This window comes from Centropristis striata, chromosome 19 (assembly GCF_030273125.1).
Source record: "Centropristis striata isolate RG_2023a ecotype Rhode Island chromosome 19, C.striata_1.0, whole genome shotgun sequence".
Classification (NCBI taxonomy): domain Eukaryota; kingdom Metazoa; phylum Chordata; class Actinopteri; order Perciformes; family Serranidae; genus Centropristis; species Centropristis striata.
Window position 1 is genome coordinate 31,422,822 of NC_081535.1, and position 26,070 is coordinate 31,448,891.

Here is a 26,070-nt window from a genome sequence, read left to right on the forward strand (position 1 = left end):
TACTATTATTTTATAGAAAACTGGAATAAAATGTTTCTATATAAACAAGGTAATTTTTATAATTATATATTCTTTTATAAAGTTTGTGGAAATAAATAGTGGTAAAAATCAAAGGGAATGTAATAAATAAATACATTTAAAATAATTAATGGAATTTATTTATTTATTATGGATTTATAGAGGTATAAAAAATTTGATTTTTCTGCTAAATTATTTTTTTAAAATTGGAATAAAATGGATTCTATATATATACACAAGATCATTTTTGTAATTATATATTTTTTATAAAGTTTGGGGAAATAAATAGTGGTAAAAAAGCAAAGGGAATATAATAAGTAAATTGATTTAAAATAAATGAAATAATAGAATTCTCAATCAATTTATAAAAATAGAAAAAAGTTGACTTCTCTGATAAATTATTTTTTTTAGACTGGAATAAAATTGATGGTAAAGTGGTAAACTGTGAAAGACTCTTATGCATTTATAGATGTATAAAGTTGATTTTTCTGCTAAATTATTTTTTAAAAATTGGAATAAAATGGATTCTAAATACACAATATCATTTTTACAATATTTATTTTGAAGTTCAGGGAAATAAAAAGTGGTAAAAAGCAAAGGGGATGTAATAAATATATACATTAAAAATAAAATAATGAATGGAAAACGCATCAATTTATAGATGTATAAAAAAGTTGATTTCTCTGATAAAATATTTTTTTTAAACTGGAATAAAATAGATTCATATATATATATATATATATATATATATATATATTTTACAAGATAATGTTAAAGTAGTATAATAAATACATTTTAAATAAATAAAATGATAATGGGCATACACATACATTTAAAAAAAATAATAGTTTAATTTCTCTGATGAATATTTTTTTTAAATTGTAATAAAATGGAATTCATATATAAACACTTTTCCAGGTGTCAAAAAAAAACATTTTTCTCCAAATTTCTTACGGCTGTTAAAGGAAAACGTTTCACCAAACGTCCGTTGGGCTTCAGAGGGTTAAACCTGTGAGCTGTGACTGATTATTGATTATTAATAACTAATCTATCGGTTGTTTTTGTTTGTAGATCTCAGAGGCTTCAGTTCGACGTGTCTTCGCCAAACGGCATCCTGCTGTTCAGAGAAACCAGCAAGATGATCACAACATACGGTAAATATTATTATTATTATCATCATTATTATTATTATTATTAGATTGATTTGGGCCAAATTATTACATTTATTCCAGTAGAGAAGGGAAAAAGAAAAAATATATATATATGAAGTTATATTTTATTTAACTCTTTTATTTACTATTTTTCCTGAATTAATATTTTAATTGCTTATCATTTTTTATATTTTATTTATCTTTTTATATTTACTACTGACCATTTTTATTTTTTTTGCTTATCCTATTATATTTAAGTTTTTTCCTTCATGGATATTTTTAATTGCTTCTTATTTCTTGTGATTATCATTTATATTAAATATATTTTATCTGCTATTTTTCCTAAATTAATATTTGAATCGCATCTTATAATTTATTGTATTTTATGGGGTTTTTAAAAAAAATATTGTTTACCTTTTTTTTTCAGTCAATATTTTTAATTGCCTAATTGTTATATTTTGTGATTTATTAAAACCTTCAAACCGTGACACACAGAGGCCTGAGAGGATAATTAAACATCCAAAACACAATTAAATACATTTTTTTTTAATTTCCCCCGTAAATTTGTATTATTTTTTTTACATATATTTGTAGTTTTATTTTTTTGCGTAAATTTATTTTGGTTTTTTGTTTTGTAAATTTGTAACTTTTTCTCCTGTAAATTTGTAACTTTTTTTTTTTACATATATTTGTAACTTTTTTCTCAGAAATGTGTAACTTTTTTTTTCTTCTTTTTGCTGTATATTTGTTACTTTTTTCCTGTATATGTGTTACTTTTTTACTGTGTATTTGTTACATTTTCCTGTATATTTGTTACTTTTTTTTCCTTTATATTTGTTCCTTTTAATGTATTTTGTTGTGAATATTTTAAGCAGTTAAATTATTGGTCAATAAGTTGATGAGTTGAATTATTAATTCTCCATCATTCATTTTCAGCAGCTCCTGATGAGCATTTCCAACATTTTCTGACTCAGTAAAACTTGAACTAAGCGCTGTGTGTGTGTGTGTGTGTGTGTGTGTGTGTGTGTGTGTGTGTGTGTGTGTGTGTGGTCGTTCCTGCAGGGAACCGGATCCTGACGCTGGGCGAGGTGCCGAAGGACCAGGTGTACGGTGTGAAGCTGAAGGGCGTCAGCGTGTGCTTCGCCATGCTGAAGGCCGTGCTCAGCGGGAACTACGTCAACTTCGGCGTCTTCCGTCTGTACGGCGATGACGCGCTGGATAACGCCTTACAGACCTTCATCAAGCTGCTGCTGTCCATCCCACACAGCGACCTGCTGGTCAGTCCTCAGAAATATCTTCATCTTCCAAAACATAAACCAGCCGAACATGAACAGACAGAACCAAACAGAAAATAAATAACCTCTAAAAAATAGAAGAAAAATTAATAAATTAGAAAATATATATTCTATTAATGTATTAATATAAACAGAACTACAAAGGAAATAAAACTAAATAAATATATGGAAAAAAATTTAAAATTTAAATAATACAATATATTTAAAAATGTGAACACAAAAATACAGAAATATTTTATTTTTTATTAATTGATGTATTATCCACTTAAAGAAATAGTGTGTATTTCTTTGTCAAAGACTTAATAAAATGAATAAGGAAATACTAAAGATAAAATGTAAATATTTAAAATATATTTTAAATTTGTACAAAAAAAAATACAGATATTTTATTTTTGTTGATTTAAATTATTTTTTATCCACTTAAACAGTTTGTATTTTTTGTTGAAATTTAATAAAATTAATAGAACATAACGAAAAAGGCAAAAAAACTAAAATACAGATAAATATATGTTTTATTGAAAAGCCAGAAATAAAGAGATTTTATTTTTTATTAATTTGATTTATAATAATTTCCAAAACATAAACCAGTTGAACATGTGGAACAAACTTACAAAACAGAAAATAAAAAAATTGTAAATGAGTTGTACAGAAAAATATAAAAAATAATAATAATAAATTCAATAAAAAAATAATAATAATTAATTAATTAAAACAGTAATCATAAATTTTAATTTTACATAAAAATATATTATCATAAAAGCATAAATTAAAAGATGAGAACTATATAAGCAGAAAAATATTTTTAAATATATGTATAAATTAATCATATATTAAATTTATATATAAAATAAATATATACATTTCAAGTCAAAAAATCACAACTTGAAAGATTTTTTTAAAATCTGTAAAATAAAAATATATAAAATGTATGTATAAAGTTAACAGATATTATTTATATAATGTGTATAAAAAATCATTTTTAAAAATGAAGGAAAAAAACAGCTTTAAATGTCAAAATAAAAAAATATAAAATAAACATTGATTAGATATACATTTTTAAACAAAAGTGATGAAATAGATAATTCTGACGTGTGAGCGGTGTTGGTGTTTTGCTGCGTCCCAGTAACTTGTGGTGTCCCTCTAACTCATGGTGTCCCTGCAGGACTACCCGAAGCTCAGCCAGTCCTTCTACTCCCTGCTGGAGGTTCTGACTCAGGACCACATGAACTTCATCGCCAGCCTGGAGCCGCACGTCGTCATGTATATCCTGTCGTCCATATCGGAGGGGCTGACGGCGCTCGGTGAGAAGAGACCAAACACACTGCAGCAGGTCACGCTCAGCTACGTGATAGTTAATAATAATACTGTGTGTATTGTGTGTGTGTGTGTGTGTGTGTGTGTGTGTGTGTGTTTGTGTGTGTGTCAGACACGATGGTGTGCACGGGCTGCTGCTCCAGTCTGGACCACATCGTCACCTACCTGTTCAAGCAGCTGTCACGCTCCACAAAGAAGAGGCCGACCCCGATGGCCACGGACGACCGATTCCTGCACATCATGCAGCAGCACCCCGAGATGATACAGCAGGTCACCATCCAACTTTTTTTACATTGTTTCCATAAATATGCAAGTTTTTTTTTTCAGTACATTTTTTAACCTTTTTTCTCCGTATATATTTATTTCTTTCTATACAAGGTGCTTTACAAAGTACATTATCACGGAGGCAATACAACAATTAAAACAAAAATAACAGAACATCATCAAAAACAGTGAACAAGCAAAAAATAATAGGATACAAAATTAAAATATGTGTAAGACGTTAAATCATTGCACAAATGCCAGTCTGTACAAGTGGGTTTTTAAAAAGTTTTTTAAAACGATACACAGACTCTATGGAACTTGTTTACTCTGTACATTTGTAACTTTTTCCCCCCATAAATCTTTACCTTTTTTTTACTGTAAATTTGTAGCTTTTTTTCCCTATACATGTCTTAGTTCTTTTTCCCGTAAATCTGTAACTCTTTTTTCTTCAGTAAACGTTTTAATTTTTTTCCCCCGTAAGTCTGTAACTTTTCTTCTCCAAAATGTTTTCCCAGTAAATTTTGAAACTTTTTTTCCATTACATTTTTTTAAACATTTTTTTTCCGAAAATGCGTAACTTTTCTGCTTATAAATTTGTAGCTCTTTGTGTGTAAACCTGTTGTTGTTGTGGTGCAGATGCTGTCCACAGTGTTGAACATCATCATCTTCGAGGACTGTAGGAACCAGTGGTCCATGTCCCGCCCTCTGCTGGGCCTCATCCTGCTCAACGAGAAGGTAACACACACTCAGACAGATGTATGTGTGTGTACGCTCTAGCGTTGTGTGTTTGTCTCTCTAACACTATATGTGTGTGTGTGTGTGCAGTACTTTGCTGACCTGAGGAACAGCATCGTGAACAGTCAGCCTCCAGAGAAGCAGCAGGCCATGCACTTATGTTTCGAGAACCTGATGGAGGGAATCGAGAGAAATCTACTAACGAAGAACCGCGACAGGTACCCCATGTTTATATTGTCCATCCATCCATCCATCCATTCTCGTTCGCTTATCCAAGGCCGGGTCGCGGGGGCAGCAGGCTAAGCAGGGCATTCCAGGCGTCCCTCTCCCCAGCCACAACGTCCAGCTCCTCCTGGGGGACCCCGAGGCGTTCCCAGGCCAGGAGAGAGATACAATCCCTCCATCGTGTTATGGGTCTTCCCCAGGGCCTCCTACCAGTTGGACGTGCCCAGAACACCTAAATTAAAGAGTTCCTCAAAGTGTTCTTTCAACCGTCTGAGGACATCCCCAGGTCGGGTCAGCAGGTCTCCTCCCCCAGGTCAGCAGGTCTCCTCCCCCGCTGAACACAGCTTGGGCCAAGCCCTGCTTTCCCTTCCTGAGTCGCCCAACGGTTTCTAGAACCTCTTTGAGGCAGACCGAAAGTCCTCCTCCATGGCCTCCCCGAATTTCTCCCATACCAGAGCTTTTGCCACAGCTGCAGCCCTTCTGGCCAAACGGTACCTGCCCGCTGCTTCCGGAGACCCCTCAGCCAGCCAAGACCGAAAGGCCTCCTTCTTCAGCTTGACGGCCTCCCTCACCGCTGGTGTCCACCAGCTGGTTCTTGGGTTGCCGCCACGACAGGCACAGACGGCCTTCAGGCCACAGCTCCTACCAGCCGCATCAACAACTGAGGCTTTGAACATGGCCCATTCGGACTCCATGTCCCCAGCCTCACCCTGAAGACCCTGCAGACAGGGGCCTCCGCTAGAAATCCCAGTTCACCCTCACTACACGTTTGGGTTGCCAGGTCTATCCAGCAGCCTCCCCCGCCACCTGATCCACCTCACCACCAGGTGGTGATCAGTTGACAGCTCTGCTCCTCTCTTCACCCGAGTGTCCAGAACCTGCAGCGCAGATTTGATTATACGATAATAAAATCGATCATCGATCTTTGGCCTAGAGTGCTCTGGTACCAGGTACACTTATCAACAACTCTATGTTTGAACATGGTGTTCGTTATGGACAAACCGTGACTAGCACAGAAGTCCAATAACAAAACATCACTCGGGTTCAGATCAGGCCGTTCCTCCCAGTCACCTCCTCCAGGTACCATCATCGTTACCCACGTGAGCGTTGAAGTCTCCCAGAAGAACAATAGAGTCCCCAGGCGGTTCCCCTTCCAGGACACCACCCAGAGACTCCAAGAAGGCCGGGTACTCCATAAGCACAGACAGTCAGAGACCTTCTCTTGCGACTTGCAGCTGCAAGGAGTCTAACCTCTCTCCAGGAGTTTGGTTCCAGAGGCCACGCTGTACGTGGAGGTGAGCCCAACTACTTCTAGTTGGTAACGCTTCACCTCCCGCACAAGCTCGGGCTCCTTCCCCGCCAGCGACGGGACGTTCCATGTCCCCGGACCGCTGGAGCCCGGGGTCACCACGCCCAGGTACCTGCCTTCGCCTGCCACCCGACTCGCTTTGCCCCTGACCCGTAAATCCTACAGGTCGTTTAGATTATATTATGTTTAGATTGTATATCCTGTATTAATAATATTATTACTGACATTTTATGTTGTGATGTTTTAAGCTTGAAAAAGAAACTGCATCTCTGAAACTGAAGTAACTCTCTCTGTGTCTCTCTCTCTCTCTCTCTCCCTATCCCTCTCCCTCTCTCTCTCTCTCTCTCTCTCTCTCTCTCTCTCTCTCCCTCCCCCCCCCCCCCTCCCCCCCTCAGGTTCACTCAGAACCTGTCTGTGTTTCGGCGGGAGGTGAACGACAGCATGAAGAACTCGACTTACGGCGTGAACAGCAACGACATGATGAGCTGACATTCCACAGGGACGCCGGAGCTCCGCCCCCCTCCACCCCCCGCCCCACTCTCTGCATCAGCCCCCTCCCTCCCCCCCTCCCCGGGCCCGGATGCCTGGGGGTCGCCTCGTCACGGGACCGCCCCCCCCTCCCTCCCTCCCGCTCCTTTTTGATATAAGCATATATAAATATATACAGATCTATTTTAAAGCGACGGTGAGGGCTGGGCGGGGAGGAGAGCGCGCCGCGGGGGGGAGGAGGTGGAGGAGGAGGGAACGCAAACGGTAAACGTAGTAATCCGCTTCTGCCTGCCTTGTATAGAAAACAAACCACACAGAAAACCAAGTGTACATTTTCTTTCGTAACATTTTGAACAATGTTTATAATGATCGAATTTAAAAACACAAAGACGAGTCGAGGAAAAAAAAAACACAAAAAACGGTGTGATTGAGCTTTTTACAGTGTAGTGAGTTAGTGCAACTGTCTGTCTGAGCAGGAGGAGGAGCAGCAGGAGGAGGAGCAGGAGGAGGAGGTACACTAACAGGGAGGGAGCGTCAGAGCGTCCACGATGTACATTTTACTCAAGTCTCTGGTTCCAGTGATGTAAATAACCACGGCGCCTCTTAAAGGGACAACACAGCTTTTTTTCAGCGTCCTCACCGTCTCCGAGTCACGAGAACTCTAAAAAACACGTGTCAGTGAACGCAGCGCGAGTCTCTTCACAGAAATCATTTCAAATCAGCTCAGAAATTAATTAAAATAATTATCTTTGTAATTCTATATTATGATTATATATATAATTATTATAATTATTTTGTAATTTGATTTATTATTAAAAATACACGTTTATTGTGTTCAAAATTTCCCCCAAAGAACTTAAAGAGAAATTCAATATATCAATACTGATGATCAGAAATAAATTCAGATGGCAAGAAAAAATAAATACAGAATAATAATAATAATAATAATAATAATAGACTTTTCAAGAAAAAATACACATTATTTATTGTATTTATTTCAGAGTTTGACCTGCTGTAAACGAGAAATAAAATAAAATTTAATAAAACCAGAAATAAATTCAGAATGCAAGAAAAAAAATTAACAAATACGTTAAAATGTTTACTTTTGTTTGACCAACAATATTTAATTTACAATATTGGAAAACGAAGAAAATAAAGAAATTCTTATGTTTACATTTCTTAAATGATAAATTGATTTAAAAAAAAAAAAAAAAAACCTTACCAATCAGCTGATCAGCTTCAAAGATTTTTCATTTTACATCACAAAAGAAAATATTCACATTTAAGAACCACAGATTTTTTATTTTTTTACACGACCTTCAATATAGGTTCTGAATGATCCATTAATCAATATATTCATAATTTCACCTCCATCCCGGGCTTTTTATTTATTCCAACTTTTTTTTATTTTGTGATGTATGTTTATTTATTTCATGCATTTAAGAAGTTGTGCAGCACCAGAACATATGGCATTTTATAAAAAAATAAATAAAATAAAATGTATAAATAAGAAAAACACAAATTCAAAAATAGTAAAAAAAAATAAAATAAAATAAAAAAATACAATACACAAATCCACATAAAATGAATAAAAAACTAAACACAGATTATAGGTGAAAATTTAGACAAAATATTAATAAAATACAGTCTTGAAAAAAATGATTAGACCATTGTTTTCTTCAGTTTCTTGTTCATTTTAACGCCTGGTACAACTAAAGGTACAAATATAATGATAACAACAGAAATAGCTGATATCTAGACATTTTCCATGGTTTTCTTGACAATGATTTTGGTTATTATCAAGAAAACCATCAAAAATGTCTAGATATCAGATCTTGAATTAAACTCTTATGAGCAATTTTTGTTGTTATCAATATATTGTCCAAACAAATGTACCTTTAGTTGTACCAGGCATTAAAATGAACAAGAAATTCAAGAAAACAAGGTCTAATCATTTTTCCATGACTGTATGTTTATTTATTTTATGCATTTAAGAAGTTGTGCAGCACCAGAACATATGGCATTTTATTAAAAAAAAAAAAAAAAATACACATAAATAAAATGTATAAATAAGAAAAACACAAATTAAAAATAGTTTTTAAATAAATAACAATACACAAATAAAAACAAAAAGAGGATTAAAGGTGACTAATACACTAAAAGTGACACGTCTCACAATAAAATTAGTTTTCTCAGCTGCGGTTTGAAGTGATTTCTGTGAAGTTTATTGTGAAAGTCCTGACGTCTGTTTCCTGTCACGTGACTCGGATGCGAACCGGACGCACACGCGAGTTTGAAAAACATCAGAATGTCCCTTTGTGATGCCCCGCCCACTCCGCCCAGCTGGCCCCGCCTTCTCCTCAAAGTGGTGGCAGTGGCGGTGACGGTGGCGGGTCTCGTTCGCACACACTCGCCCGTCTGATGGCGTGTAAGCAACATGGTGTCAGCTACATTCTCCCCTCTGGTAGGCCGAGTGCAGTTTCACCATTTTGTTTACACTCTGGATTCCTCGGACCAGGTTTTGGGACTGCCCCCCTTTTTTTAGGTCCTGCAGCGGAGTCCTTTTTGGTGGGTGTGTGTGTTGTCTGTGTGTGCGTGTGTGTGTGGGTGTGTGTGCGTGTGTGTGTGTGTGAAGTGGCTCTGTGTTGCCTGGTGTGTATGTGGCGTCTCATGGTGCTGCGAACCCACGACGGAGCTCAAACGGTCGGTCGGTCGGTCGGTCTGAGCCGCCGTACAGATAAAATAGAGATGACGGAGGGAAACGGAACATCAGAGCTCCTTTTGAAGGATTCCAGATTAGTTTTAAATATCTGAAGAACGGACCCTGAAGAGTCAGAACAGTGTAAAAAGAGAAGCAAGAGTGGAGTCTATTAGCAACTTGTGTTACTCTCTACGATGTTGCTGCTAACTGTTTGTGACAACTAGCTCATTTCTAACCATGTCAGCACTCATGGATGTTTATTGAGTTTCTAATTTTTTGGTTTGTGTCCCTGATGTGAATGTGTTGGGTCCATAGAGTGAGTAGCTGTTTGAGTTGTTTGGATGTCTGCTACATATAGTGTAAGCATTGTGACTGCAAATAAACCTCATTGATTTTTACACCGTGGATTTTCTCTCTTTGTTTGTTCCACTGCAGAGTGAAAGAACTGATTCTGACAGAGACATTACTGTGAGCATGATAGTGGAAATTATATGTCCAAAAATATTTGAAGAAAGGTACCATATGATGATTTGTCAAAGAAAACACAAAATAAACACATACCATAGTGTCTGGAAATGTCCAAAACACCTTTTGTACTTTTGGAGAAACTACACTATGAAAAAGGCCAAAATCACAAAAAAAGTCATAGTAAAGTGTCGTCCAAAATCTGAAAAAAGTCATACTATAGCATGTCGATTTTGGTCAAAAATGTTCAAATTTTAAAATGCCTTAAAATAAAAAAACTATAGTCTGTTAATACATATTAGAGCATAATTAGGCCAGCAATGACAGAAAAACACCATATTATGGGATGTCCAAAAAAGGATCCCCTCAAAAAAAAAAAAGTCAGCATGTAATTTTTTTTCAAAAATGGTCGAATTTTAAAATGCCTAAAACGGCTTCAAATGGGTCAATTACAGTCTGTTGTTACATATTAGCACATTATGTAGTAAGAAATGACTGAAAAACACCATATTATGGGATGTCCAAAAGTGACCCCCTCATAAGTAAAGTCATACTATAGCATGTCGATTTTTGTCAAAATTTACAATGTCTAAAAATATTTCTGATTGTTCAATTTTAGTCTTGATACTTGTGGTAGTATAATTGGTTCAAAAATAGTGGAAAAAACACCATAGTGCGGGATGTCAAAAATGACCCCTTCAAACAAAAGTCCTACTATAGCATGTCGATTTTGGTCAAAAATGGTCAAATTTTAAAATGCCTAAAAATGTTATAAATGGGTCAACTATAGTCTGTTGATACATATTAGAGCATAATTAGGCCAGAAATGACAGAAAAACACCATCTTATGGGATGTCCAAAAGTGACCCCCTCATAAGTAAAGTCATGCTATAGCATGTTGATTTTTGTTAAAAATGGTCAAATTTTAAAATGCCTAAAAATGTTCCAATGTTTCAAATATGGTCTGTGTACATATAAAAGTCATACTTGTCTAATCCTAACCCACCTAACCCCCATGGTGCAATGATGCTGCCAAAATCATTTTTACACATCAGTTTATAAGCCACACTTAACTTGTTGTCCCAATTAAACATCACATACGGGATCAAATATGCACCACACCTGACTTATTCTGAAAGGATTTCCAAATCACGTTTTTTCTCCGGGGAGAGGGATCTGTGCGTCATGGATCGCTGTGCACCTGCAGCGTTAACATCTCCAAGTTAAACCAAAGGGGAAACAATCGGTGATCAGCAGTTTGACACAGTAATTAAGGCAGGTTAACTGTGAAAAATGTATGCGCTCCATAACCAGAATCACAAGTACTTTATTAATCTCCGGAGGAAAATTTGGTATATAAAAAATAGTGGAAATAGCAGAATATATAGACTTAATTTTACAATCTTAACATCAAAACATAAACTTCAGTAAGCAGCAGTACGCAGGTGAAGTCTAAAATATGATAATAGATTCTCACGGCAAGTTCACTTTTCATGTGGCGTTTGCGGGAAAAACAGCGTACACAATGTTTTTGTGCGTACGCAGCGTTGATCCATGAGGCTCCTGGTGAAGACCAGAGAGACTTCTCTCTGATTAATAATAAATAAAGTAATAAACGCAGGAAAACATTTAGTAAAATGCATCAGACTTTTTATTTGTTACTTCTTGGTTAGTGAGGAACAAAATAAACGAGCCCTTTAGGATTGGCACAATAAAACTTTACAGAAAATACAAAATGTGTCTGGCAGAGCAGAGCTGTCAATCACCCTGCAGCTAGAAACAAACAAACAAACAAACAAACAAACAGTGACGGATGTTTCAGCTCGTTGAATGGAAATAAAACTCAGAGACAGTTGGTCTCCATGGTGACGGACACCCAGCTCTTCAGCTCTTGGCGCTCTTGGACGTGAACACGGCCGTGTTGAGGCCTTCTCTGTTTCGGGCGATTTCAATGGCGAAGAACTGCGTCCTGGTGGCTGAAAACAGCGGGAAAAAATACAGATTCAATATAAAATAATGATAATGTGTTTTCCACTTTGAAACAAAACCAGGCCGGTCACGATGACACATTACTTAGGGCAATATATTTTCATAATCTATTCAACTGCAATAATTAAATGTATTACAGTGCAATAAATGTATTTATTCGCGTGCAATAAAATAATTTATTCTAGTGTAAAAAATAAATTTATTACAGTGCAATAACTGGATTTATTCTAGTGCAAAAATAAGTTATTCTCGTGCAATAAATACATGTATTCTAATGTAATTAAATGTATTATAGTGCAATAATTAAATGCATTACAGTGCAATAACTAAACTTTCATGATAAACGAAATATTGAAATATCCTCAATAAATAAAACATGAATAAATAAACACATACAGACTCTCAGAGATAAATATTATGAATTATATTATTTTATATGATATATAATATATAAACAGGGTTTTGTGGCAGGTCGTACTGTCCGTCAGACATTTGCAGCATAATTTTAAACGCTGAAAACACAAAAAAATGTTGATGGCTAGTTTGCGTAAACAAATGCATGTAAATAATTTTACATATGAACGATAAGTGTGTGCAGTAACTATGACAACGAACCGAAGATGGTGTTCTCCTCGGTGTAATCCTTCTGACAGTCGAGCCGCAGCAGCGTTCCGTAGTTGAAGTCTTCGATGAGTCCTTCGAACTGGTTACAGAACGGACGCCACACCTGCACACACACAACCACACATTACACACTGACAACTACACATTAACCCTCGGAGTGCCAGACCGCCTGCAGGGAGACGAGCATCCAGCCCTTTAAAACAAACAGGAACTAGAAAATTTCTAAAGAAATTTTGAGTGTGCTTGACTGGCTCGTGACTCTCACCGATACATTATTAGGTTACAATTTGAACTGTTTTCAAAATGGAAAAGAGGAGGAAGTCTTTTAAGATAATAAAGCAGGTGGCCAAGCAACCAGGGCCAGGTGGCAGCCACCAATCAGAGCAGAGCAATTAACTGCAATTAGTTGCTCCTGTTCCATTTGACACCACTGAGAGAGAAAAACAGCTGAGTTTCACTCGAACAGAAAGCATTTTTGTCCAAACCGTGGCTCCTCTTATTGATTCGACTTCACTTTGAGCATCCTGAGTTCTTCCTGAACGTCTACATATGTTTTTTATGAAGAAAAATGAAGAAATTGTTTTTTTAGAGCGATCAGAAGAAACTGGTACCTCTGCTTTCCTCCAGAAATGTTCCCTCCTTTTTACCATGGCGGTCTATGAGGCTGTGGGTGGTGTTGGTGGATCATCTGTGCGTCCTACGCCCAAACTATAACTCTGACAGCTTTAGCAGACCAATTTGAGTGAGAAGACCAATTTTCCTACGTTTCAATGTATAAATTATTTTTGTAGAGTGGTATTTGGGACCAGGACTATTGTTATACTGTGGATTTTTTCTTCTTCCTCTTCCGGACGCAATTTCGTCCCGCTACTAGTCCTACAACTTGAAGAGTTGCAGGACAAATTATATGTCAAAACGTGCGGTTTGATCGGGATCGGTGTGCTATTACTTTTACGGAATACGAACTGCCCAAAATTTTGCATTGGACGGCCGAAAAAAAAATTAGCGAAAGAGAACAATAATAACAATTTCACCTAGAGACTCCATTTAAACTTTAAACAGTAGACACAAGTCTTGTGTATCGGTGTATTAATCCACGTTTCGATAGGTCATATAGTTTTTCAACAATCCCTGTTCAATGACCATGATAATTTTTGGAGAAATTCTGAGATTATAATGGGTGTGTATTGCACGGAATGTTCGTGTCACAGTGTGTGACATCATCGCCAGAGTGTAGAGGGAGAGAAAAAATTGTCAAAAAATGAATTTGAAAACTGCGCTCCAGGCCGCAAATTCCACTCTACAGAAATAATTTATACATAGAAATGTAGGAAAATTTGTCTTCTCACTCACAATCCTCTGGTAAAGCTGTCAGAGTTATAGTTTGGGCGTAGGACGCACAGATGCGCCACCAACACGCACCAACAGCCTCATTGGCTCCCATATTAAAAACACAGGAAGGTTTCTGTAGAAAAGCATATTTAACAGTTTTTCAGATCACTTTTACAAAGCTATTTCTTCATTTTTTTTCACAAAAAACATATGTAGACTTTCAGGAAGACCTCAGGACGCTCAAAGTGAAGTCAGATCAATGATAGGTATTATGGTTTGGCCAAAAATGCTTTCTGTTCGAGGCCAGAAATTCCAGTCTGTCCAGTCTGGCAGTTAATTCTGTTGATTGCTCTGCTTTGATTGGTCGACCCTAACGCCTTTGATCATTTCATCCTTTGATGTGATTACAGTTACAGATACACGCACGCACACATGTGCGTAAGCGCGCACACACACATGCGTGTAAGCGCGCACACTCCTCCAGAAACACATGCTTCACACACTCACACACACGTAACTTTGTGATTTTAGTTACAAACACACACAAATGCGCACACACTCCTCCAGATACACGTTTCTCTCACACACACACACACACACACACACACACACACACACACACACACACACACACACTTTAAGTTTGAAAGGGCATAGGTTGCTGTATAAATAAATACTATATACTCCTTGTATATAATATAGTATGACATTACCAGTGTTAATTGTTTGAAATCTCTGAAGAATCTCATCAGAGTGTACAGTAGTCAGAATTTCCAGAGGAAATTTTCTAGTGGTATTTATTGTGTTCACCTCTTTGGCCTGGTCAGACTTCAGGTCGTCAGGTTTCAGCAGCTTGATGTCGAGATCTTTGAACGTTTCTCTGAAGCTCGAGTAGATTTTATCGTCGAGCTTCGTCAGTTTCAGAAACTTCGGATCAACGGAAGAGATGAGCTGCAGAACGGAGAGAAATTCAATCAGCATAATACTGAAAATATACAGAGAAAACGAACAATTTCCTTTTTTTAAATAGTGTAAAAACACATTGACTTGATATATGTTTTTTCTACAAATCTCAGGATTCTAAAAACTGTTTTTGTTTTTTTAAATCTGAAAATATTCTGTATTTATATAATTATAGATTTTAGCTTTCAAACTTCAATTTTTTGTCACATAAATTTATAAATGGTCCATATCTGGAAAATAATGAAAATAAATGACTTTATGGATTTTCTACAACACACTATACTGTGACTTTAATCAGATTTTTATGACTTATTACAATTACTTTTGGTGATTTTTTTCTTTCAATAAAGACTTTTTAATAAACTTTTTATGACAAACCATAAAACAACTGAAATGTCAGAAATCTGACAGAAAATAGACGGAGACGAGACAAATAAAAGTTCTTACGTTGAAGTAAACCTCTGCGTGGTTGTAGGCCTTCATCGCCCACATGACCTCCAGCCGAGGCTGCAACAACACAAGAGGTCAGAGGTCAAAGGTCACAGTCACCTAAGCCCAGTGCATGCTGGGAGAAATGTCTGCAGAGGAAATAAATCACTCACATCATTTCCATAAGCGTCTGCAGGAAGAGAGAGAGCGTGAGCCGCAGCCGAGGCTCCCTCCGGCCCCTGGGGACACAAACACACACACACTGTTACACACTGATACACACACTGTTACACACTGATACACACACTGTTAACACACAAATTAATTCTAGTGCAATAACATTTATTCAAATGCAAGACTTACATTTATTTCAAAACAATTACTAAATGTATTATTTTGCAATAATTATATATATATATATATATATATATATATATATTCTAATGCAATTATTCCAGTGCAAAAATTGCATTTATTTTAGAAAAATAATTATATTATTCTAGTATAATATATATATATATATATATATATATATATATATATATTCTAGTACAATAAACAAATTGTTTCTAGTGCTAATTGATCTTTATTCTAGTGCAATAAATACATTTATTCTTATGCAATAATTATATTTATTCTAAAGCAATTATCCCAGTGCAGGAATTACATTTATTTTAGAAAAATAATTATATTCTAGTGTTATATTTACTTTTATTCTAATGCAATAAATAAATGTATTATAAAACAATAATTATATTTTCCAGTGCAATACCACAAACATTTTTGCTTGTTATTTTTTCATGTTGTTGTTGGCTGTTTGTTTTCTTGAATAGTTCTTGAACAGTTTTCTGTCTTTTACTGCTCCTAATGTGATATTATCATCATTATTATTATAGTATTCTCTTTATATTTTTATTCTAACGACAGTAGAAACGACAGTGTTGGTGTCACACTGTAAACTGTCCTCTGTCAGCTGATAGGAACCTTTAAAACAGCGACAACATCATTAAATAATTAAAATAAGACATATGGAGGATCTAAAGGGTTAATTTAAACATGATGCAGCAGCTCTCATGTCTGCTTTCATGTGCAAACTATTTCATACAGTCTGTGGTGAAACCTCTCTGTGTCTCTGTTTATCTGCTGACATGTTTCACACGTGTTTTATTCTCGGCTAGTTAGCATTAGCATCATTAGCTGTGTCGTGTCCCGCTGCGGTGAATCATCTACCTGTAACTTTTATAATCTCTCAGACTGAAACAGACTGTTTAGAAGCAGCTCATTGGTAATAAAAATCCGACAGACAGTTAATATCTAAAGAGTTTGATCCTACCAGAGAGGCCAAGCCGTCAGACGCCATTTCTCCCACACAAAGATCTTCTAAAGCTAAAGATGAACCACTCGTTAAAAATACTGGGGGTTGAGTCTGCGCATGCGCTATATTTTTCATCCTCAAAGATGAAACTAATGAACTACAAACATAATAGACACATTTTAATTGAACATATGCATTCTATACGATTTTATTTGCATCCATTCCAGTGAAGTTATTACATTTATTTTAATGCAAGAATTACACTTATATATAGAACTAGGACTGCAAGCAGTACTGAACGGGCCCTCGCAGTACACGTGTGTCGGGGTGTGTGCGTTACAGGGGCCAGTCTATACCACCTATGCCACCTAGGGGCCGATCAATAAAACCTGAAAGGGTTACCTCAGGAGTGCATTGACAATAATTGTACCAGGTTTTGTATAATAATGCACAAACTATCCCTTTAATCCATTTAATGCATTATCTGAAGGAGGACTCTTAACTGATATGTATAAGTTAGAAGAGGCAGGTAGCAATGGTGGAAAGTAACTATGTACATTTACTCAAGTACTGGACTTAAAGTACAATTTTGAGGTACTTTTATGTACATTTTATGTAACTTTATACTTCTACTCCACTACATTTTGAGGCAAATATTGTACTTTTTACTCCTCTACATTTAGCTGACAGCTTTAGTTACTTTTCAGGTCAAGATTTAAAATTAAAAACATGATACATTTAAAATTATTACCCATTTTTATAAATTAAACCACTTAAAAGTTTATTAGGTCGTTAAAATGAGCGGAGTGGAGTTATTTCACAGTGTGGTATTAGTACGGTTACTGAAGTAAAGGATCTGAATACTTCTTCCACCACTGTCCTTTTTACTTCTTTCCTTTTTTTTTTTTTTACTTTTCAGGTCGAGATTTAACACCCGCACATCTTTTATGTATATTATTACTTTATCCCAGTGTAATAAAAAGGGAATTTGCTTCACGCAAAACTTTCCTTTACTAACAGATATAATCCTGACGAGTCATTGCAGTTAAAAACATTTTGGCCAAACTATCTTCCAGCGAAGTGAATCATCTTCATGTTGTTTTTGACTCTTCGGTGACGTCATTTAAAGGGTCAGTGTCCGAAGTTAAAGTTCTTTTTTGACTAAAACTAATATTTACAGGTAATACGTATAATAATATATAATAATAATATATACGTTTCAAGACTTCGAAAACTATTAGAACCTATTTGTTGTTGAAAATCACTTTGTATTAATAAAGTTAAAGGCTTGCAACCTTTAAACTGTATATTGTATAATAATAATTTGGCATATGAATTTATAAATGTTTCTTCTATAGAAATATTACATTAAATGTATTGACTCACATTTCTGTTTGATCTCAATATAGATTTAATTAAAAGCAGAAATTATTTACTGAATCAATCAGTGTCGAGTAAAGGAGCGCTGCCACCTTGTGGACAACAAGTGTGTTTCTTTCTTTTCGTTTAACAATGTGTCCCATTTCTGCATTTTTTTGCCCAAATATGTTTCCTTTGAGGACACTGCATCTTCTTTTCTCCACCGGAAGGACCCCTTAGAGGACATTGCATCTTGTTTTCTCCACTATAGCACACGTTATAGGACACTGCATCTTGTTTTCTCCACTGAAGGACACTTTGGAGGACACTGCTTCTCGTTTTCTCCACTTGAAGACAACTTAGAGGACACTGCATCTCATTTTTTACACTGAAGGACACCTAAGAGGACACTGGAGGACACCTTAGAGCACAATGTGTCTCGTTTACTCCACTAAAGGACACCTAAGGGGACACTGCTTCTTGTTTTCTCCACTGGAAGACACCTAACAGGACACTGCGTCTCGTTTTCTCCACTAGAGGACACCTTAGAGGACACTGCGTCTCGTTTTCTCTACTGGAGGACACCTTAGAGGACACTGCGTCTCGTTTTCTGTACTGGAGGACACCCTAGAGGACACTGGATCTTGTTTTCTCTACTGGAGGACACCTTAGAGGACACTGCGTCTCGTTTTCTCTACTGGAGGACACCCTAGAGGACACTGGATCTTGTTTTCTCTACTGGAGGACACCTCCGAGGACACTGTGTCTCGTTTTCTCTACTGGAGGACACCTTAGAGGACACTGCGTCTTGTTTTCTCCACTAGAGGACATGTAAGGGGACACTGCATCTTGTTTTCTCCACTGGAAGACACCTAACAGGACACTGCGTATCATTTTCTCCATTGGTGGACACCTTAGAGGACACTGCGTCTCGTTTTCTCCACTGGAAGACACCTTAGAGGACACTGCGTCTCGTTTTCTCCACTGGAGGACACCTTAGAAGACACTGCGTCTCGTTTTCTCTACTGGAGGACACCTTAGAGGACACTGCGTCTCGTTTTCTCCACTGGAAGACACCTTAGAGGACACTGCATCTCGTTTTCTCCACTGGAGGACACCTTAGAAGACACTGCGTCTCGTTTTCTCTACTGGAGGACACCTTAGAGGACACTGCGTCTCGTTTTTCTCTACTGGAGGACACCTTAGAGGACACTGCTTCTCGTTTTCTCTACTGGAGGACACCTTAGAGGACACTGCGTCTCGTTTTCTCTACTGGAGGACACCTTAGAGGACACTGCGTCTCGTTTTCTCCACTTGAGGACACCTTAGAAGACACTGCGTCTCGTTTTCTCTACTGGAGGACACCTTAGAGGACACTGTGTCTCGTTTTCTCTACTGGAGGACACCTTAGAAGACACTGCATCTTGTTTTCTCCACTGGAGGACACCTTACAAGACACTGCGTCTCGTTTTCTCTACTGGAGGACACCTTAGAGGACACTGCATCTCGTTTTCTCTACTGGAGGACACCTTAGAAGACACTGCATCTTGTTTTCTCCACTGGAGGACACCTAAGAGGACACTGCGTCTCGTGTTCTCCACTGGAGGACACCTTAGAAGACACTGCGTCTCGTTTTCTCTACTGGAGGACACCTTAGAGGACACTGCGTTTCGTTTTTCTCTACTGGAGGACACCTTAGAGGACACTGCGTCTCGTTTTCTCTACTGGAGGACACCTTAGAGGACACTGCGTCTCGTTTTCTCTACTGGAGGACACCTTAGAGGACACTGCGTCTCGTTTTCTCCACTTGAGGACACCTTAGAAGACACTGCGTCTCGTTTTCTCTACTGGAGGACACCTTAGAGGACACTGTGTCTCGTTTTCTCTACTGGAGGACACCTTAGAAGACACTGCATCTTGTTTTCTCCACTGGAGGACACCTTACAAGACACTGCGTCTCGTTTTCTCTACTGGAGGACACCTTAGAGGACACTGCATCTCGTTTTCTCTACTGGAGGACACCTTAGAAGACACTGCATCTTGTTTTCTCCACTGGAGGACACCTTAGAGGACACTGCGTCTCGTGTTCTCCACTGGAGGACACCTTAGAAGACACTGCGTCTCGTTTTCTCTACTGGAGGACACCTTAGAGGACACTGCGTTTCGTTTTTCTCTACTGGAGGACACCTTAGAGGACACTGCGTCTCGTTTTCTCTACTGGAGGACACCTTAGAGGACACTGCGTCTCGTTTTCTCTACTGGAGGACACCTTAGAGGACACTGCGTCTCGTTTTCTCCACTTGAGGACACCTTAGAAGACACTGCGTCTCGTTTTCTCTACTGGAGGACACCTTAGAGGACACTGTGTCTCGTTTTCTCTACTGGAGGACACCTTAGAAGACACTGCATCTTGTTTTCTCCACTGGAGGACACCTTACAAGACACTGCGTCTCGTTTTCTCTACTGGAGGACACCTTAGAGGACACTGCATCTCGTTTTCTCTACTGGAGGACACCTTAGAAGACACTGCATCTTGTTTTCTCCACTGGAGGACACCTTAGAGGACACTGCGTCTCGTGTTCTCCACTGGAGGACACCTTAGAAGACACTGCATCTTGTTTTCTCCACTGGAGGACACCTTAGAGGACACTGCGTCTCGTGTTCTCCACTGGAGGACACCTTAGAAGACACTGCATCTTGTTTTCTCTACTGGAGGACACCTTAGAAGACACTGCAACTTGTTTTCTCCACTAGAGGACACCTTAGAGGACACTGCGTCTCGTTTTCTCTACTGGAGGACACCTTAGAAGACACTGCATCTTGTTTTCTCCACTGGAGGACACCTTAGAGGACATTGCGTCTCGTTGTCTTGGGTGTAAGAACTATATAAGTCATTATCAATATTATTATAATTATTATAATTATTATTATTATTATTATGACTATTATCATATTATTTTTACTTCACAGTATGTGGGTGTGTGTTCCTGCTGGGGGATGCTGGCTCATGTTTCCTGCAGACATTATTTATAGTGACACAGCGGTGATTGTTCCTCAGCTCACTGGAGCAACAGGAACAGAGCCTCCTCCTCCTCCTCCTCCTCCTCATCCCTCTGCGGGTCACAGCAGCCCCCTGCCCGGCTTTAAAAACAGGCTGCAGCCTCATCACTTCACACCCCTCCTCCTCCTCCTCCTCCTCTTCCTCCTCCACCCTCCGCCCTTCCTCCTCCTCCCTCGGTGCTCCTCGCCTCTTGCAGGAGAGCAGAGGAGCGTCACCGTCGTCTCTCCTGGACGCGTTCAGGCTCATCTCACTTTGATTTTTTTTCTGCGCTGTTTGGAGGTAAGAGCCGCTTCTTTTCTCCTCGTTAGAATAAAGTATATAAAGGGAGCAGATCCCGTGTATTTGCCGGGTCTAACCCGGATCATCCAGGCTGTGTTTTTATCGTGTTCCTGCAGACGCACTTGTCTCCTCACCCCCCCCCCCTCCTCCTCCTCCTCCTCTTCCTCCATCATCGCGTTATGAAGCTGCAGGCCACATTACAGGCTGTTTCAGCGTCGCAGCATCATTTCAGACATTTCAGACATTTTCTCTGATGATCTGTTTGATAAAATCATAATAAATATGGTCTTGTGTTTATCCCAGGCCTCAGACCCTCACAGCTCCTGCTGCTATCACAGTAAACATTGCTTTATTATCATGTTATATAGGCTATAATAATCATAGAGACCTATTAACACAAATAAATACACGTTTTATCATGAAACTGCTTCCTTGATTAATGATGTGAACTATAAAATGCCAGAAATATTCAAAAGAAATGCTCATTATTATTATTATTTCTCAGAAGCCAAGGTGACGTCTATAAATGACACTTTTTGTTTGATCAACAGTCCAGAAACAGAAAATGTGAAGTTCAAAGTGATAAACTGCAAAGAAAAGCAGCAAATCTGAGACATGTAAGAAGGTAGAGTCAGCAGATTGCAACTAATAATTAATAATTAATTTGGTGCTTTGGACGTTTCTCGGATTTGACATTAACATAATAATTGTCTTGTTATGTGCAACATTTTAATATATTTGTTTAAATGTTCTAAAACACAGAGAAAAGCAGAAAATAATGACCTTTCAGGAGCTGGAACATTTACATTTTGGCTTAAAAAATGTCTGAAACAATCAATCAGTTCTAATAAATAGATTATATATAGCAAATAATTTATTACCAGATTATTTATCCTACAAAACAGCATCTGTGTGGTGCAAAGAATTGTTTTTTAATAATAAAAAAAATGTGATGGATGATAAAACTCTTTCATATTTTCCCATAATAATGAATTTATACATTATGACATACTCTGCTGTCTACATACCTTTCCTAATCATATTTATAGTTTTGAATACTTCTGTACTGCTTGAAAACATAAGTTAAACGTTAAAAAAAACTTCATTTTGAACTTTTTAAGTCAATCATCTGCGAGACAACAAAGTTTGAGTCATTTTTGAGTCATTTTTCATGTAAAAATGCCAAAAAATAAAAAAAAATATGTTAAACTGAATATAGTTCTGTTTGGACTGTTGGAACAACAAAACAAGACATTTAAGGAGCTTTAAACTAAACAAATTATAAGTAAATTGTAAAAAATAAAAAAAAATCACCAGATATTAATAATGAGAGTAATCTTTAGTTTTAGCACAATAAAGTATACTCCGCTGTGTTATTGAACCTTCCTGCATGATTTTTACAATTTCCTGATCACATCTGTTTCAATGACGTGTGTGTGTGTGTGCAGTTTGACTAATGGGCCAAACACACACACACACACACACACACACACACACACACACACACACACAGAATGGCAGTTAAGAGCTCTGTGATAAGACTATCGGACAGAAAGCACTCAGCTGCTGCCGGTCACATGGATCTTCTCCTCAGAGACTCGCCGGCTGTAACGGAGAACTTTCACTCAAACGCTGCACTTCGTCTGGTTTTCTCTTTAGATATCACTCAGAAGGTAAATATTGTTCTTGTTTAGTCTTATAGGGACTGATAGGGGTTTGTTAACAGAATTATTTTGCAGAAAAAAATGAATTGCAAGTAAAGTGCTTTTAAAAGATCTTTTATTTAAGGCTGTAATTAGCAGGATTGTCCTTAAAAACAATGTCTGTAGTAGAGGTGGGGAACATCTATACGGTATAGGATCGCCATATTTTGTGTGGCGATATTATATTGATTCATGGCCACCAAGTATCGATATTTAGCGGGCTCATTGTTATGAAAATCCTGGAGATCCTGGTGTCATATATATGTAACTAGAAGAAGTCAGGAAGCTTTAGGCTCCATCCAGGGCCGGATTAACCACACAGGGGCCCCCGGGCCCTTTAGAGGGCGGGGGCCCCTGTGTGGGCACAAGCTAAATATCTGGTTATCTCTGGCTGATATGTTAAACTGTCCGTCGGAGCCGTTGCTTTAAAATGAGTTTTGAGGTGATTTCAGGGTGATGTCTGTTTAAAATGAGCTGAGGACCAAAATGCTACTTGATTCTAGATTCTTGATCTTGTTCCTGTCTTGTCTTCTTCTATGGTGGCTCTATTAATTCAATATTCAATACATTTGTGCTGCCGGGAATAGGTGTTGGTAAATAAATATTGGACGCTTTGAAAGTGGTTGCTTACTTATTTATTTGTGAAAATTGAGGACACTTATTTCCCGATCTTTTTCTATCTTTTAGCACGGTGTCCTTGAGTGCCAAGAAAAGGGCCTTCCAAATAAAATGTATTACGGTTATTATTATTGTTGTTGTTGTTGTTGTTGTTATCTATGTAGTGGGTCAGATTATACTGATGCTGATGTGTTTTGTTTTCATAACATCATATGTGAGTGAGTGGCCTCGTGCTGCATTTGTAGTTCTATGAGCGTTTGCATATCTGTACATGAAAATGCACTTGATGACAGTTAGTTATTGATGTATTGAGTATATTAACTGTATATTACTGTAATTTATTCTGTATTTTGCCAGATTATTGTGATTCTGGGGTCGTGATGATGGGGCCCTTGAATATTGTTGCCCAGGGTTACAGCAAAGTGTTCATCTGGCCCTGGCTGTGAGGACATGGTGTCGGGAAGTTGTGGAAATAACGCAGCAAAGTTCAGCTAAAGTTTGGGAGGTTTTTCCTTTTTTTTACCTTTTTTTTAATGATTTCTTTTCTATAATATTTCTACATTAAATCCAAAGTTTTACTGTAAGAAAGAAGAAAGAATAAGAAGAAGAAAACAGTTAATCTGCCTCCAGAAGAAAGTAGAATTACCAGAAAAAAAGTCAAAATGGGAAGAAAAAAGACAAAATTACAAGAAAAAAGTCAAAATAATTAAAACAGGCGAATTACCAGAAAATAAGTCAAAATTACCTGGAAAAAATGTAGAAATTGTGTCGGAAAGTTGTAGAAATAACGCAGCAAAGTTTGGCTAAAGTTTGGGGGCGGTTATCTTTTTTTTTTTTATTATTTTTTTTTTTTTTTATTCTACATTAAATCTTAAATTTTACTGTAAGAAAAACAGTTAATCTGCCAGCAGAAAAAAAGTAGAATTACCAGGAAAAAAAAGTTTTTTAAAAATACAAGAAAAATGTAGAAATTATGCGTCAGGATATGATGTGGGGGAAGTTTGTCTTTTTTCTGTTTGATTCAGAAACATTTTCATCAGTGAAGCTTGTTGTTTGTGAAAGTTTGATAAAATGCTGCAGTTGTTGTCGTCCAACATGTTTGATATCAGTTCAGTTCAGTTTGACTGAATACTTTGTTGGTCAGTCTGTGGGTTTGACTCTCAGTGTGGAGAAATAAAAAGACTGAAGTGAGATGAATACACTGAGAATTTTCTCTGATTGGACATTTAATTTTGTGACACTAAATGCAGTTACACAGTTAAATCTCAATATGTTGTATCAATACTCTCCATATTTTATATGTAGGTCTTACAATGTTCATAAAAAAAAGTTTTAACATGCATTTTTCATGAAAAACAGGTGAATTATCCTCATTGAACCTGATCTGTGAGATATGAAGAACACCACTGCACTAAATATTGATTGAGATGGTTAATAATGGAGTTATTAATGAAATATAATCAATGTTTATTGGGATTTCTTTTGGATAATTAAACATGCTCCGGGTTATTGCTGTTCCTGAAAAAAACGAACATAACAGGAGGGTTAAAGATAAATAGGTACCGATGTTTCTTTCCGCCTGTTTGCCAGAGAAGATTCAATCTGTCAGAGTGTCACAGCAGCTCGTCCTCATGTCCTGAAGATTTCTCAAAACGTTTGAATGCAGGATTTATTATTTGTGACAGTTTTTACAGCATGGACATGACTCAAATGTCCTGGAGGTCTGGTAGCAGAGGACAGAGTTTCTAAGGGCTGGACTGGGACAAACAAACTGCCCTGGCATTTTACCTCTGACCGACCGACTACAACTGATCACACAACAACTAGCTGAGCTCTAAACTGAATCAGGGTTTCCTCTCAGACATGGAAAGGAAAGTAGCCAGCTAGGGGGGTCCGCGGGAGAAACATTTTGCCATAAAAACCTTATGTGGTCTCTCTTACATTCTAACACCCCTATTCCATTATCACTGGGCTTAATTACCCGGCCTGATTGTAAAGTGAGGAATGATTATAAATATGAACATGGCCAAGTCTGGCTTCATGTGTGGAGCGGTCTACTAATTGCTTCAAAAACCTGCAGTGAACTGGTCAAGTGTGGTTGTAAAGGTGATCATGCAGGAAGGCAAACTGGAACTGCACAGATCTTTGGAGTTGTAAATGTAATAAATAATACAAGTGAAGCTAATAAAGTTCAATTAAATGTATGCATGTTATCCATTTTCCAGAATACATGCATTGTATAGAACCTATATGTGTGTGTGTGTGTGTGTGTGTGTGTGTGTGTGTGTGTGTGTGTGTGTGTGTGTGTGTAATATATTTGTTGTCATAGATTTTCTGTGGCTGCCACCTCAGATATGGTGAAAAATGTGGTGCTTTTGTAGCTTGTCCCCTTTATTTAGCTCAGCCGCCTGACTAAAAGGAGAATAAGGCTT

The 26,070-nt window shown here is 37.5% G+C and overlaps 3 protein-coding genes across 5 annotated transcripts in view; 2 read left to right on the plus strand and 1 right to left on the minus strand.

The window, feature by feature from the left end:
- Positions 1 to 9,899, plus strand: part of xpo7 (exportin 7) — a 41,112-nt gene extending 31,213 nt beyond the window's left edge. For all 3 annotated transcript variants that reach the window (XM_059357942.1, XM_059357944.1, XM_059357943.1), the window contains exons 22-28: positions 1,090 to 1,172; positions 2,232 to 2,446; positions 3,627 to 3,765; positions 3,891 to 4,048; positions 4,679 to 4,777; positions 4,868 to 4,995; positions 6,707 to 9,899. In XM_059357942.1, coding sequence (XP_059213925.1) covers positions 1,090 to 1,172; positions 2,232 to 2,446; positions 3,627 to 3,765; positions 3,891 to 4,048; positions 4,679 to 4,777; positions 4,868 to 4,995; positions 6,707 to 6,800 — 916 coding nt within the window. In that variant the 3' untranslated portion in view covers positions 6,801 to 9,899. The remainder of the gene's footprint in view (positions 1 to 1,089; positions 1,173 to 2,231; positions 2,447 to 3,626; positions 3,766 to 3,890; positions 4,049 to 4,678; positions 4,778 to 4,867; positions 4,996 to 6,706) is intronic.
- Positions 9,900 to 11,594: 1,695 nt separating this feature from the next.
- Positions 11,595 to 16,707, minus strand: pbdc1 (polysaccharide biosynthesis domain containing 1). Its single transcript, XM_059358235.1, has 6 exons — positions 16,637 to 16,707; positions 15,477 to 15,542; positions 15,322 to 15,381; positions 14,722 to 14,862; positions 12,571 to 12,682; positions 11,595 to 11,942 (listed from the first exon to the last, which is right to left on the minus strand). Exons 1-6 carry the CDS (start codon positions 16,661 to 16,663, stop codon positions 11,851 to 11,853), a joined length of 498 nt encoding a protein of 165 aa, XP_059214218.1. The 5' UTR covers positions 16,664 to 16,707; the 3' UTR covers positions 11,595 to 11,850.
- A 4,522-nt stretch (positions 16,708 to 21,229) lies between these two features.
- Positions 21,230 to 26,070, plus strand: part of dmtn (dematin actin binding protein) — a 22,812-nt gene continuing 17,971 nt past the window's right edge. Inside the window, exon 1 of the mRNA XM_059357688.1 lies at positions 21,230 to 21,317. The gene's annotated coding sequence lies outside the window, so the exon portion shown is untranslated. The remainder of the gene's footprint in view (positions 21,318 to 26,070) is intronic.

What these genes read in the sequence shown, in the direction of transcription:
- pbdc1 (XM_059358235.1), bottom strand. Translation starts at nt 16,663, where the DNA reads ATGGCGTCTGACGGCTTGGCCTCTCTG. An exon ending in CAGACGCTTATGGAAATGAT is followed by an intron (nt 15,382 to 15,476) that starts GTGAGTGATTTA and finishes GTGTTGTTGCAG; the next exon opens with CCTCGGCTGGAGGTCATGTG. An exon ending in AGTCTGACCAGGCCAAAGAG is followed by an intron (nt 12,683 to 14,721) that starts GTGAACACAATA and finishes GTGTGTGTGCAG; the next exon opens with GTGTGGCGTCCGTTCTGTAA.